The sequence below is a fragment of the Rhincodon typus genome, chromosome 4 (genome assembly GCF_021869965.1).
Source record: "Rhincodon typus isolate 14 chromosome 4, sRhiTyp1.1, whole genome shotgun sequence".
Lineage (NCBI taxonomy): Eukaryota > Metazoa > Chordata > Chondrichthyes > Orectolobiformes > Rhincodontidae > Rhincodon > Rhincodon typus.
In genome coordinates this window covers 64935823-64951901 of record NC_063335.1, presented here as the reverse complement: position 1 = coordinate 64951901, position 16079 = coordinate 64935823, and the positions used below count along the sequence as shown (strand labels likewise).

Genomic DNA, 16079 nt, shown 5'->3' with positions numbered 1-16079 from the left:
GTTTCGGGTCTAGACCCTTCTTCAGAAAGATTTCCGAAAGGTTTCTGAAGAAGGGTCTAGACCCGAAACGTCAGGTTTCCTGCTCCTCTGATGCTGCTTGGCCTGCTGTGTTCATCCAGCTCTGCACCTTGTTATCTCAGATTCTCCAGCATCTGCAGTTCCTACTGTCTCTGAAACAGATTAGGTTTTAAACCGTCTCACATGTCCTGGGTAACTATTAAGGTAAGTGATGCAGATTCATCCAAAGTCTTCAACTTTAGATCAGAGTCAGAGATAACAAAAGAATTGCCCACTGGTAATTCATATTTCCTGGGTAATTTCCCACATAAGTCTATGATCAGAAGGTCCACAGTGTCCAGACATCTGACTTCCTTCATGGGCCTTCTAATGGTTCAGGAAACCAGAATTTTGAGTCTACATCTACTGGTTCTCCTTTGTCCACATTACTTGTTACATCGTCAAAGAACATTTTTTAATCTGTGGATTTCCAACTTTCTTTTACCTTGCAGGAACTTTTACTGGCTTTTTTTTATATTTCTTGCTAGTTTACATTCAAAATCTGATTATTTTCCTTTCTTTTAGTTTTGTTTCAGCTTTCTAAAGCTTTACCAATCTTCTGACCTACCATTAGTAATAATATACACAATTAATGAACACTTGTCCATACATTTTTAGAGAATTAAAATATGTTTTATAACTGTATTCTCTATTTGATTGTGGCTAACCTGACTTCTCATTTTAGTAGTACATCATATCTTTACCCTATCCTTATAACCCCACACCTCCCACAGCCAAGCTGGCCAGCACATCCCTGGATACTTTGGGCAATTTAGCATGGCCAATCCACCTAAACTGCACATCTTGGACATGGGAAGAAACCAGAGCACCTGGATGAAACCCACACAGACACAGGGAAAATATGCAAACTCCACACAGACACATGCCCAAGGGTGGAATTGAACCCAGGTCTCTGGCACTGTGAGGCTGCAATACCAGCCACTGAACCATTGTGCCACCCTTTAGCATCTTGACTTAGCTTGCTTTCACTAGATTAAAAAAATGCAATCCAGCAGCATGTTTTAAGTTAAGCAATAGCAGTTCCATTTATTTGAATAAATCATTGGATACTCTGAAGGTGGTTGTGATATCTAAACTTTCAATTCTGCCTCAGAAACTATTTAGTTTTATGCTTTCAGAGACTTTGTGTTTTATCTTATGCTTTAATCCAATACTGTTGTGCACATTCAGATACCAGCTTGGAGTATCTTGGGCTGTGAGTGTCCATAAATACACTGTCCCTGAGTCTGCCTACTCTTATCTCTAAGTAAGGCTCTACAACTCCTTATGTACTGTAACACTCTTATTCACATCTGTGAATAGGATCTCAAATACAATTCTCTAATGTAATGTCTAACACCTCTTTCTACACATGCTCCTTCTAGACTGATTTGTTCCTTATGGATATAAGAGTTATGTGATTAGTAACTTGATCGTGATTGACAGGAATCTCATTATTACCACAGGTTGAGTGCAAATGAACATTTTGTAAATACTATCTCACCTTAGTTGACAAATCTTGTACTTTTGTGGAGAGGTTCTCTGGTATCTCTCTGCAACGTGTGGATAGGTTGAGGATAGCCGCAGCTGCTATATGAGTTGCTTCAGTATCATGACTGTAACTGTAGATACTGGAGTGGCATGGGCTTTGTACAGAGGCACTAGATAGTCGATTAGAAGAAGTCACTGGACCTGAAAAGTGTTTGGCTGGCAACAGGTGCAGAAAACACATGCATTAATTTTAGTGCAATGATTTAATTATATTTATAGCTCAGCCTAGTTCCCAATTTGTAAATTGTTATTCTCATTTAACTAACATAAAAGGTAAAAAGAAATTTACAGAAGCCAAATGGATATTAAAGAGGAATGCACAAGTCGCACTCTATTCAATTTGTAGGAAAAATAAAATCTAGCAATAAATGAATAAATGTTGGAGTGGGATATTGATTTTGAATTCAGTATTGGACACCATGAACTGAGGAACTGGCTTGAGTTAAGAAGGACTCTACTTCTCGTTCTCTCTCCTCACCTGAGGCATGGTAACCTCAGGTTAAATGACCACTAGTTGTCTCTCTGTCTCTAATGAGGACACAGCCCTAGGGTCTGGTAGGACAATGGTGATTCACATTTTTATTGACAATATGAGACTGTTCCAACAGTCTCTTTGCTATCCCAATTTATACAATATTAAAATGCAACATACTATGAAAAGCAAAAACTAAATTCATCATTTCACCTGTCAAGTTCTAAGGATGAATTGTCAGATTGTTAGTAATTAAGAATGTTTTAAACGAGAATACTTGCCTTGCCATCATATTTACTAGATGATATTTTAAGGTGATCTATAAGATATTAGAGAGGTTCAGAAAAGATTTACCAGGATAATGGCGGGAATGGAGGGTTTGAGTTATAGAAATAGGCTGGAAAGGCTGTCACTTTTTCCACTTGAGTGTAGAAGGTTGAGGAGTGACCTTATTGAAGTTTATAAAATCACGAAGGGCAGAGATAAGGTGAATAGCAAAGGTCTTTTCCCTAAGGTGTTTAAGGTGAGAAGAGAAAGATTTAAAAAGGACATGAAGGGCAACTTTTTTACACAGAGATTGGTTAGAGTGTGGAATGAACTGCCAGAATAAGTGGTGAATGCAGGTACAGTCACAAAGTTTAAAAGACATTTGGATAAGTACTTGAATAGGAAAGGTTTGGAGGATATGGGTCAAACACAGGCAGATGGGACTAGGTTAGTTTGGGAACATGGTCAGCGTGCGCTAGTTGGATTGAATGGTCTGTTTCCATGTTGTATGACTATATGACTGTGACTCTGTATATGAATGTGATTCAGTTTGATGTGTTTTGTATACACTTATATAGAGTAGTAAAGTATTTATGTCACTGGAGTAGCAATCCAATGGCCAGAAATCATAATTCACAAGCTGGGGATTCAAATCCCACTTCGGCTGTTTGAATTCAGATTAAATGAAAATCCTCAAGTGTCTGAGTTAAAAATGTAATTGGTTTGAAATTTGATTCTGCTTTTTAACCAGCCCCACCACTGAACTAAGCTGGATGTGGCGATTTAGAAAAAAAATAATTTAATGAAATTATTTTAAATTTCAAAAATATTTAATGATAAGCTATATTAATTCAAAGTCAAACAGAAGTAAAAAAAGGTAATAAATAGATGCAAGAGATTGGGGAGAAGAGAAATAATGGATAAACAAGTAAAGGGCTAAATTTTAAATTTCAATTTAAAAATAATGCATAATTATGTCACAGTGGGCAATTATAAAAGTAGTGAAGTTACTCATTATATAGCACTAGATTTGCTGCTGCAATGGGTTTGTTTTAAAATCTCTGTGTGCCAGCTGTATAGGTAAAAAGTGGATAATCAAAGAAGCCTGGAATTTCTCTGGATTTGGCAGCAGCTACGTGACTGCTCAAACATATGGTCCAATATAAAACTATGTTATTGCTGTTGTATTATAATTGTCCAAAGATTCTCTAAATTGTGACCTTAGTCTCATCTCCTTCACTGGTCTCATCAGGTTGATCTCTAAATCTCAAAATATCATGGAACAATTGAACACCCCATGTTTACCAGGACACTGATAAAACAAATGTTTCATTTAACTCTCAGCAATGGGACTGATCAACAAAATTGTAAGACTGTTTGGATGACCTGGACACTTGCTTGGCCTGGATCGCACCAGCTGAAGAATTAGGGAGGTATTTTTCTAGGTTCCATACTCTGGTCATCAGTTATTTGCTCTGGAGATGGTGGTGGGGGCAAGAACCTGCTATTACTTACACAACAGTTCTGTGAGGCTCCAATAATTTCTTGGGATATCTGCCCATTTCTTGCTGGACTAAAATGGGAGTCTAGGAGAATTAATTTCAGCCCTACTATGTATCTGTGATTTGCACGGTTTCACTTATACTTTGAGTGCTGTATCATTTTGATCTTCAATACTTACATTCAGAAAATTGAACAGCTTCCCGTTCTGGAACTTTTGATGTTAATGTGTGCTTTCCAAATACTTGTGCATCAAAGCTGGCATAATCAAATGGAGCCTTAGCACATTTGTCCAGCTCCTTTGATATGTTGGTATGGGATGTGCTGATGGGTTGTGTGGATCCATAACTGGACTGAGAAATCTCCATTTGTTTCACCAGACAAATTGGCCTACACAATGGACAGAAAAACTGTTATGATGTTACCCAATTTATTTTCCCAAGATTTCTTCTCCCTTCCTTCCGAAGGTTATTCCAGCCCTTCTTAGCTATGGTCAGTGACATCCTGAATCATTATGAATAAGGTTCTTTGAGTCTGTTATCCCTCTGTTTCACACTTAGACTGAGAATATTTACAGTCTAGGATAACCTCAATATAGATTGGTAAAGATTGCATTCTTAATCAGTCAGGGTAAAATTCTGTACCAGATACAGTAGTGACTAGTCTGCTCTCCCTCTTACCCAAATTTGGGGTATGGTTGAGTAATATGGTGTAAGAGGTACCCTTATCAATAACAGCAACAGAGTGGCACTGACCAGGCCTGTAACAGTACACTCACCCTGAAGGTGAGTGCTGAAGCCTTGTTGGCAGAATGACTGAAGACAGCTCTAATTCTCTGGGACAATGTTCCAATACTGACAAGTCTAAATTGAATAATAATTAATTCCTCACTTTAGAATCAAAATGATCTCCAGAAAAGTACCTAGATCAGAATTTGCTCCTGCTGATGGTATATTTACATCAACTAATACGAAACTTCAAGGAAAGAGCAGATTTTCTTGGATTAATCCTCTTGTATTGCATCTATGCATTCCTTCAAAATCTTTTTCTTCTCTCAGCACTTTTCTGACTATTTTACCAAATCTTTTCCAACCTCTCTCACTCCTCTCTTAAGTCATTCACCTGCTTGAAATTCAAGGTGCAATCCACTTTCTATTTTCTTGTGACATTGAAGGCAAAAACATGGCATGATGCCAAATATCCTCCACTGTATGGCTCAGTAATACTTACCTTGTGATGCACAGCAGGTGAAAATCAAATGGACATTATTACTGACAGATCCTTATTTCTTCTGTATTTTATTTCCTAAAGTTCTTTCCTGGATTATCCAGCTAGTGAGGTAGAAGTGACATGAGGACATTTACCTAATTTTCCGAGGCTTTAACTTGGAGGAAGCCCAAATGCAATGAGACCCATTGCAGGTGTTCCTTCCATAATGGACTCAGTTTTTTCACATTGGAGGTTTGAGAAGGAACTTTACACAACAGTTGTGGAATTGACTCAAAATATAGATAGTTACCTATTCAGATGATGTCACGAATTAATTCAACTTTCTCTGCAATTTCTAAATTTTACCTGAATCAAGTGATACTATTGTCTTGTACAGTATTCTTAATTGTATTATTCTAAACAAAACACTGACAAACGATTCTGGATTAAATATAAGGAAAAGAACCATTTTGAGACATTTACATGTTTTTTAATAATTTATTTAACTTCAATTTGATTTCAATGAGTTGATAGTCAGATGCAGGCCGATGATCCACTTTGCCAGTTCACTGGATAAGCAGTGAAACGTGAACTTAACTAATAATCTTACTAATTACAGGACACCATAGCCCCTAGTAGATTTGTTTACGGTGAGCAAATGGAAGACAGTAGCATCAAATAAGAACATACCTGAGTATTTGGTCGGGGCTTTGTCCAACCCTTGAGAGCTCATTCTGCTTGTCTTGGCACTTAGTCAATTTCTCTGCTGCAGCAATTGGGCAACCAGAGAGACTATTAAAAATAAATAAAAAATGAGATGGGGTTCATAGTTTCAAAGCTTGTATTTTTTGAGGCAAATCATAATTAGAGGCTGAAACAGAAATGTCAGCTAAATGTAAAAGAAACTAAATCTTCAGCTTTTGAGGAAATCTAAGATGGAAACAGAAATGGAAGGAGAGATGGCAATTGAAACTTCAGGTTTAAGGGCATACTGACATGAAGCCGCATTCAAGGATATAGAACCTGTCAAACTCAGATTTCATTGACGCAGGAGAGGCAGATTGAAGAAGGCAGAGGGTGGATTCAGGAGCTGGGAATAGGCAAGAACACAATTGTTGCAGCTGCTTCTGTTGCTTTAAGATAATTTTAGTTGATCCAAGCTGTCAAGACTGTCTTAAGCATAGTTGAGGAGGTGCTGAAAATGTACACTACTTTGGTGAATACAATACCTTTCAAATTTAGGTTGGCAAATTTCAGCTGGGGACCAGGCTAAGTACTCATAGAAAAGGATTGGAATTCTACCAGCAAAAGTTCAGAGCTTTGTAGAATTTTGAGTCTGAAATTAGTCCCACATATACTGTCTAGTAAACTTGTGAGCTCTCTTTTTGCTGCATATGCTATTTAATGTGTAATTTACAATCTACTTCACCATAAATTTCCTGTTAATTGGTTTTTAATTTATGTTGATTTTAGCTTGATTTTTAAAGTTACAGTTATAAAAAGCAAAGACTCATCCAGTTGTTCTGATTGTTCAATATATTTGATTCTTTTAGTTTGTTGGTCTGCATAGGAATCACAACAATAAATACAGGTTACTTAGAGATCATGGCTGATCTTATCTTGGTCTCAACTCCACTTTCCTGCCCACTTGCCATAAGCCTTCAACCCACCTGTCTATCTCCTCCTTAAATTTACTTAACGTCTTGGCATTTACAACTCTCTGGGGTAATGAATTCCATAGTTACACAACTCTTTGAAAAAAAGTAATTCCTTCTCATCTCTGTTCTAAATGTGGTAGCTGTTATCATTAAACTATGACCTTTCATTCTAGATTGCCCCATATGAGGAAACATTCTCTATACGTCTACATTGTCAATTCCCTTTAGCAGCTTATATGCCTCAATTGTTCTAAACTCTAAAAAGTTTAAATATGAATATAGTTCTAACCAATCCAGTCTCTCTTCACACATTGTTCTGCATCTCAGGAATCAGTATGTTAAAGAATCATTGTTTTCCCTCTGTAGCCAGAACATCCTTCCTCAGATAAGGAGATCAAAACTGCACACAGCACTCCAGGTGTGGTCTCACCAAGGCCCTGTACAATTGTTGCAAGATATTCCTGCAACTGTACTCAAATCCTCTTGCTATGAAAGTCAACACACCATTCGTCATCTTGATCGCCTGCTGCACCTTCACCACTGATGCTTAGTAGCAGCAATGTGCACCATTTACAAGTCACACTGCAGAAATTCACCAAAGAACCTTTGATAGCACCTTCCTAACCCATATCCGCTATCACCTAGAAGGACAACAGCAGCAGATTAATAACACCACAACCAGCCAGTTTCTCTCTAGGCTGCTCAGTATCTTGACTTGGAAATATATCACCTTTCCTTCAGTGCTGTTGGGTCAAAATCCTGGAATTCTCTTCCTAACAGCATTATGAGTCTACCTATGGTAAGGGCAACTAAACTACCAGTAATTAACGCTGGCCTAGTCAGCAACACTCATGACCCATAACCAGACTATGGCTTGAGCCGTGTGTATTCATCTGCAAAAGTCTGAAGGAAAATGTCTAACCCCTCTTGTCCCCAGTATCATTTCAGGAGCATTAATCGAGAAAAACTAACATGCTTACAGAGCCTCATGTGAATTTAGGTGTTACCTGAATTTTCAATTCTGACAATTTACTGGTTAAATTTTAATCATTACCTAGAATCCATACAAGAATGATTTTAACTCGTCTCTGATCTATGATCCTACACTTTAAAGAGCAACAATTAACCAGCAAATTAAAATTAAATTCATAAGGGGTGGGTACATGGGAAGCCCAAGGACTGACACTTTCAATCCACCCTACAAAAATGTTGGTAATACATTATGAAACATGATTAGGGCTCACAGTACCCCTAGACAGCCAATTAGAAGCCATTTCCATGCTACTAGTTCCATAGGAAGTAGAACTAAAGTGACTATTCCCAGCTTTGTCATTTTAACAAAATTTATAAATATTAAAAGAAGTGATGACTTCTTCCAGATGAACCTTTCTGGTTTTCAATAGGACTCCACTTCTCAACTGAGAATCTCAAAAATGGTTCAAAGCCAATTCCCAGCATCTCATACAGTTACCTTGAGCACAAGAAAGAATAAGCTTCTCTATTCTGAAGCACTGGATTGCCAAGTTTAATTTTTAAAAAGTTGTAGTACTTGAGATTTACTTGATGAACACACAGACACTTTGAAAAGAGCGGTCTTGGAAAATAAAATCTGGGACAAACTTTTCTAGTTCTATCCCCCTCAATCCCCAATTCAAGAAATAGCTACAACAAATCCTCAGAGAATCTCAAAATTTATTGTTAATGCAAATAAAAGCAAGTACATTAAACCTCCGATTTCTGAAGAAGGGTCCCAACCTGAAAATTCAACTTTCCTGTTCCTCTGATGCTGGCTGGCCTGCTGTGTTTCTCCAGCTCCACACTGTGTTATCCTAGAATACCAACTGATTTTGTTTTTTAAATGTAGAATTTCCAGTACGACACAGCAATACCAATCCAAACATATACTGCTTTGGTAAACTGAAATTTGCCACAAGCTATCAGGTGTACAACTTCAAACAGGAAACACATACTTAGCTGACTTATCTTCAGCAGAACAACAGCGCACCGTCACTCCTAGGTGGTACTTTGTCTTATCAGGACAGTGAAAAAAGTTAAGACTCCGCACTGCAGCAGATCTATGCTCACCACTTATTACAGCTTAATCCTCATTTGCTTTGGTCCCAATGTGGAAATCACACATCTCATTGAAGGTCTGCACTTCTCTCTCCCTGACGCCTGCAAAAAGTCTAAACAGCATTTGTCCCACCCAGCAATTGCTCAAATTTAACAAGATGTTATAAAATCATTCATTGCTCAAAGATTATACAAGTTCAGACAGATTCGGTAAAAACATATTAATTGCTTAAGCAGCAATGCGAGGCTTTTTTTGACCAAAATGACCTGGGGAAGGGGCCACATGCAAAGCTGATCAATTAAGCTAACTTGTTGAGCATAAAGCAAAAACAATGATCTTTAGCTAGACAGATTTAAGAATTGACAAGATGTAATTAACTTATCAGCACAGCACCAGGGAACCAGGTTTGATTCCATCTGTCTGCATGGAGTTTTCACATTCTCCCTGTGTCTACATGGGTTTCTTCTGGGTGCTCCAGTTTCCTCCCACAGTCTAAAGATGTGCAGGTTAGGTGGATTGGCCATTCTAAATTGCCCTGGTGTTCAGGGATGTGCAGGCTAGCTGGGTTAGACATGGGAAATGCAGGGTTACAGGGATAGGGTAGGAGGGCGAGTCTGGGTTGGATGCTCTTGGAGAGTTGGTGTGGACTTGTTGGGTTGAATGGTCTGTTTCTACACTGTAGGGATTCTTTATAAAAATAGTGAATTTAAAAAAGTCCTGGGTGCTTACTTTCAGCTGCATGTGTACAAAGACACCCAGTTCTTGTTGCATTTCCTCCTTTTCAAATCTATCACCATTCAGTTAACCCCTTAGTCTTTTGTACTAGGCCTCTGACTTTTCCAAAGTATTAAGAAAAACACATTTACCAACCCCTTTCAGTTCTGAAGAAGACTCAAAATGGATACAAAATATTACCTCTTTCTTTCTCCACCGATGCTAGCAGACTTGTTGAGTTTCTCCACCATTCTCAGTGGTTGTTTGTAACTTTGTTCTGTTTTAGCTTTGTTTCCAATTGTCATATATAACACTTCTGTTTTCTTCTTTTGTTTAATGAAATTTCTCTGTTGTCTAAGAACATCTACAGACTTATGTGAGTATCTTTCAGTAACTGACCCCACATAAACTAACTGCAAAAATGAAACAATCAAGCTAGGTTTCATTCTGGGATCAGCATTACCATCAGCTGCAATTGGAACAATAAATTTTCAATCTACAACCAAAGGAAAGCTAGGAAGGTTTATGCTACCTGCCCTTTTTATTTAACCCTTGCTGACCCATTATAATTCTGGTGAATCTGTGTTACACCATCTCCAAAGCAAATATATTGTTCCTGATCTGGCATGTCCAAGCTGAATGCAATATTTCATTGAATCCCTACACTGTGGAAACAGGCCCTTTGGCCCAACAAGTCCACATTGAACCTCAGAGCATCCCATCCAGACCCACTCTGCATAACCCACCTAACATACACATCTCTAAACACTGTGGGCAATTTAGCATGGCCAATCCACCTAACCTGCACATTTTAGGACTGTGGGAGGAAACCAGAGCACCTGGAAGAAACCCACACAGACACAGAGAGAATGTACAAACTCCACACAGACAGTCACCTGAGGGTGGAATTGAACCCAGGTCCCTGGTACTGTGAAGCAGCAGTGTTAACCACTGTGCCATCACACCATCCTATTTCTCATGAAGTCTGACAAGTGGTCTATCCGACTGAAATATAACTTTATCTCCTTTGTCTTCTATCCATGCTGATTTAAGACATCCTATAATTTTGATTGCCTTTTATACTTAGTATACTAACTTTCAATAAGTAACTCATCAAGGCTCCTCTAAAAGCCACTATCTGCAAGTTCCTTTTCACAGCGCACACCTTCTTGGCTTAGAAATATAACATTGTTCCTTCACTGTCGCTGGGTCAAGATTCTGAAACATCCTTCCTAACAGCACTGCAGGTGTCTCTAGATCCCAAGTTTGCATGTTTAAAAAGGCAGCTCACTACCAGCTTCTCTAGGGAAACTAGGGATGGGCAATAAATGCCTGGCAACACTTCTTTCCCGTGATTAAATTTTTCAAAATTGTACACTTGAACTCCCAACTATCTTGGCAGGTACAATTTCTAATCTCTTACCAGTCAGAAATATGCTGAATTTCTCTTGCTGGGCTACAAAACAGGTAACCTTGCACTCTCCCAGACTAGATTAAATTATACAAATTTGCAGTATATGCCAGCAGTTTATGTGGCAAACTACAGGTGATTTAGGGCTCATCCAATTCTAATCCAAGAGATATTAATCAGGTTGGAAGGCTAAGGTGGTTGTGGCAGGGGGGATGTGGTTGGTGGGGGAGGGGGAGATGGTGACAGCGGGGTGGATAGTGATCAGTCAGGGCCATCTTGACAGGGTGTGTGGATCACAGTCAGTCCAAGTTGTTTGGTCAATAACAGTCAGGGGCTTATCAAGAGGCAGCCCATGGTTTCTTGGGAAGCTGTGCAACTCAATCTGGGAATGGGCCTCACTGCACTGGGTTACTGAGAAAGTAGTGACAACAATAGGGGCAATTGAAGATAGCAGATGAAACTTCATAGTGAACGGTCAGAGACTGACAGCACCAGAGGTGTTTCATGTACGTTACCGTCACTCTGTCCTCTACTTGGGGATGGTGTAGAGCCAACAAGGGCATGGGATTTTCAAAGTCATGGCTCTGGGAGTGCTGGGAGCATTAATAATTATATAAATGGCAATGGGGATAAGGTTGAAGGGTCATTGGAGCCACAAGGACAACAACACAAAAGGAAACATGAAGGATAGGATGAAATTCATTAGCCACAGTCAGATTCTGCAATACACTCACACTGAAATGAAGCTGGAAACTTGTGATGTTGGATTTAAAATCAACTGTGCATTAATTACACAAATTGCTGATACCACACACAAAGTGGGCAAAGTACGTTATTGTTTTCTTCTGTGGGGGTGTAGTAAAACTCTTAAATTGGAATCCCTCCTTGAGCAATTGCAGTAATCGTGCCTCCACTGATTCAATAATGCCACTTAACTGATTTCAATTTGCAATGCATCAGCGCACATTAAAAATTATAGCCTCAAGCAATCATTACCAATAAATTATGCAATACTGCATCTTTGATATATCAGCTAAACAATTGTAATGAAAACAAGGCATTTAAAACTGGAACCTGAAGTTCCCGTTTCACGATTCACAGCTACAGGTTCTCACAATGTACTGTAAGAATGCAAGAACATGATCTGTGATGTGGAAGGAGGCCTTCTATGTTAATGGGGGCAGGGGAGCGTGGGGGGGCGGTGGTAGCATGGTAGCTTACAAGCAGAATTCTAACTCATAATGTAGCAAAAAAGTTTGGTGGAACAACGTACATTTGGAAAGGTGGCACACCTCAGAGCTTGGAGGCGTGACAATGACCTCCTTTCAACGCCACATATGTAAAGTAATAGCACAAGGCTTCAATGTGATGGATATGAGGGCTCAGGAGTACCTCCCTTTTAAACATTGTTATTTTTTCTGATATTCCCCACAGATTACCTGCTCACACATCTCACATGGAAAATGGTTGTTGCTGGAGTCATTGTGGCCTTCGTGCCGCTCCAAAGACATCATGGAAGGCAATAATTATGCCATTACAAAGGCCAACAATTTAACAGCCGCACTGAATTTTTATGCCAGCAGCTTATTTCAAGGACGTATTAGATCTGTGTCTTATCTTCTAATACACAACCCACAACTGTATCCATGATATTACTGATGCAATTTTTTTCCATTCTATGCTTCCATTTTCTGTGATGGGAACAGTCAAGTGGCTCGGGAGAGTGACATCCACCAGCACCGGTTTCCCTCAGGTACAGGGCGCTATTAACCGCACCCACTTTGCTTTTAGATGACACTGTTGCCAATATACAAAATTTGTCAACAGAAAAAGCTTCCACTCCATCAATGCTCAAACTATATGTGGCCCTTAATGCCAAATCCTGGATATCCGTATCAGAATGCTGACTATGACATACAAGGGAGCTCAAAGGTTCTTTTCTTCTTCCAAGGTCCTTGGTCCATACAGGGGTGGCTACCAGGAGGCAATGTCTACACCTTCCAAATATGGCTCATGAAACCTTTTCAGATAAATACAGAATGAAAATACAATGGTGGTCATGCTTCAAACTGTAGTACAGATCATGAGGCTCTTGAAGATGAATTTTCACTGCCACAGCAGGACCTTATAGTATCGTCCAGAAAGGGTGTGGCATGCTGTGTCCTTCATGACTGGAGCCAACAAAAGGGAAGACCTCTTGCATCCAGAGGAAATAGGGAATCAAGAGCAAATTTCTGAGGATGAAGATAATGATGAGGGCCAGGACATAAAACATGAGGTGTGTTTTGCTGTGCTCAAAAGACCAGAGGTGATTTAATTGAAACCAATTTCCAGGATGAATGAATTGAACTTGGAATTCATTTGACTGTTTTGCAGTGAAGTAGATGGGTTAACTCCAGGAAAGGTAGGAGGGGTAGGCAGGTAGTGCAGGAGTCTCCGGTGGCTATCCTTATCTCACTCAAACAAGTGTGCTATTTTGGAAAATGTAGGGGGTGATGGACTTTCAGGGGAATGTAGCACCGAGTCAGGTTTCTGGTATTGAGACTGGCTCTAATGTAATGAGGGGTACCTCAGGTTCCAAGCAATCGATTGTGATAGGGGACTTTCTAGTCAGAGGAACAGACAGATATTTTCTGCTGCCGACAACGAGACATTAGAATGGTGTGGTGCCTCTCTGGTGCCAGGATCAAGGATATCTCAGAGACGGTGCAGAATAATCTCAGAGGAGAGGGAAATGCAGGAGGTCATTGTACACATTGGAACCAACAACATAGGGAGAGAAAAGGATGAGGTTCTGAGGAGAGAATATAGGAAATTAGGCAAGAGTTATAAAGTAGGTCACCAAGGTTAGTAATATCTGGATTACTCCCAGCGCCACAAACTAGTGAGAAGGATAGAGCAGATGAACACGTGGCTGAGGAGCTGGTGCAGGGAAGAAGGACTCACATTTTTGGATCATTGGAATCTCTTGTGGGCATAAGTGACCTGTATAGGAAAGATGGAAGCTAAGGAAGCGATTCCTGAGCCTCTTGCTGAGATCTTTGTATCATTGATAGCCACAGGTGAGGTGCTGGAAAACTGGAGGTTGGCAAAAGTGATGCCAGCATTTAAGGAAGGTGGTAAGGAAAAACCAGGGAACTACAGACTGGTGAGCATGACATCAGTGGTGGGCAAGTTGTTGGAGGGGATCCTGAGGGACAGGATTTACATTTGTTTGGAAAGGATAGTCAGCCTGGCCTTATATGTGGGAAATCACGTCTCCTTAACTTGATTGAGTTTTTTGGAGAAGTAAAACCGAGGATTGATGAAGGCAGAATGGTGAGCATGATCTACATGGACTTCAGTGAGGTGTTTGACAGGGTTCTGCATGGTAGATTGGTTAATAAGGTTAGATCACATGGAATACAGGGAGAACTAGCCATTAGGATACAGAACTGGCTTGAAGGTAGGAGACAGAGGGTCATGGTGAAGGGTTGCTTTGCAGACTAGAGGCCTATGACCAGCAGTGTGCCACAAGGATTGGTGCTGGGTCCACTGCTTTTTGTCATTTATATAAATGATTCAGATGTGAACAAAGGAGGTATGGCTAGTAAGTTTGCTGATGACACAAAATTGGTGGTGTAGTGCACAGCCAAGAAGGTTACCTCAGGGTACAATAGGACCTTGATCAGATGGGCCGATGTGCCAAGGAGTGGCAGATTTAGTTTAATTTAGATAAATGTGACGTACTGCATTTTGGAAAGGCAAATCAAGGCAGGACTTATACACTTAATGGCAAGGTCCTGGGGACTGTTGCTGAACAAACAGACCTTGGAGTGCAGGTTCATAGTTCCTTGAGAGTGGAGTCGCAGGTAGGTAGGATAGTGAAGAAGATGCTTGGTACACTTGCCTTTATAGGGTCAGTACATCGAGCAGTGGAGTTGGGAGGTTCTCTTGTGGCTGTACAGGACATTGGTTAGGCCAATGGAATACTGCATTCATTTCTGGTCTTCCTGCTATGGGAAGGATGTTGTGAAACTTTAGAAGATTCAGAAAAGATTTACAAGGATGGTGCCAGGGTTGGAGAATTTGAGCTATAGGGAGAGGCTGAATAGGCTGGGGCTATTTTCCCTGGAGCATTGAAAGCTGAGGGGTGACCTTATAGAAGTTTATAAAATCATGAGGGGCAAGGATAGGGTGAATAGCCATGGTCTTTTTCCTAGGGTAGGGGTATTCAAAAGTAGTGGGCATAGTTTTAAGGTGAGAGGTGAAAGGTATAAAAGTGACCCAAGGGACAACTTTTTCACGGAGAAGGTGGTGCGTACATGGAATGAATTGCCAGTAGAGGCAGGTACGTTAATAACATTCAAAATGCATCTGGATGGGTATATCAATAGGAAGGGTTTAGAGGGATATGGGCCAAATGCTGGCAAATGGAACTAGATTAATTTAGGATATCTGGTCTGCATGGACAAAGGGTCTGTTTCTATACATCTCTATCGGTTGGTAATATAGCAAGCAGCACATGCTTAGTGCAAAGAACTATGGACCTTTGTTATTGCTGTGATCCTTGGATTGGTTGTGTTGCTGAATAACTGTTTCATCATCCATTTGATTGGATATGTGATATCCTCGGATGATTCCACTTCAAAGTATTAACACATTACACGTCATACTGATTGTTCAGGGAAAAAGCAGCAGTAATCGAGATAGTGTCCTAATGTTGCATGGTGCTAAGATTAGGTAATTCCGAAGGTTTCCATCAGGGCATTATATCCAAGTGTTGTGTAGTAAAGTCACACATGATGAATAACAGGTTGAGAGGAATCCTGATAAATCCTTTTGATTCTGTCATCATCAGTGATACTTTGATGTTTTAGAGTGTGTGAAAACTGCTAATTTGCCTGGAAATGCTTGAACATCCTGTTGGACAACACTGAATCTGAGAATGGCAGCATTTTACGTAGCTTTTCTCAGCAGACCAATGCGCTATGATAGGGAGTGAGCACATGAGCTGCTCATTGTACATCTTTCAGCCTTGAATGGCAGCACGCCTCCTTGAAAAGCTGATGAATAGGGAAATGCAGAATCATCACTGATTCCATTCTCACTCACAAGGTTGGTATTAGTGTACACAGCAGGCTGTGGCATATTCCGCATGGTACCTAGTTTCATTGTTGTACAAAT

The 16079-nt window shown here is 40.0% G+C and overlaps 1 protein-coding gene across 1 annotated transcript in view; it reads right to left on the bottom strand.

Moving 5' to 3' along the window:
- st18 (ST18 C2H2C-type zinc finger transcription factor) overlaps positions 1-16079 on the bottom strand; it is a 153511-nt gene that overhangs the window by 53316 nt on the left and 84116 nt on the right. The window contains exons 8-10 of the mRNA XM_048596120.1: positions 5747-5848; positions 4029-4237; positions 1562-1764 (exon numbers count right to left, since the gene is read on the bottom strand). Coding sequence (XP_048452077.1) covers positions 1562-1764; positions 4029-4237; positions 5747-5848 — 514 coding nt within the window. The remainder of the gene's footprint in view (positions 1-1561; positions 1765-4028; positions 4238-5746; positions 5849-16079) is intronic.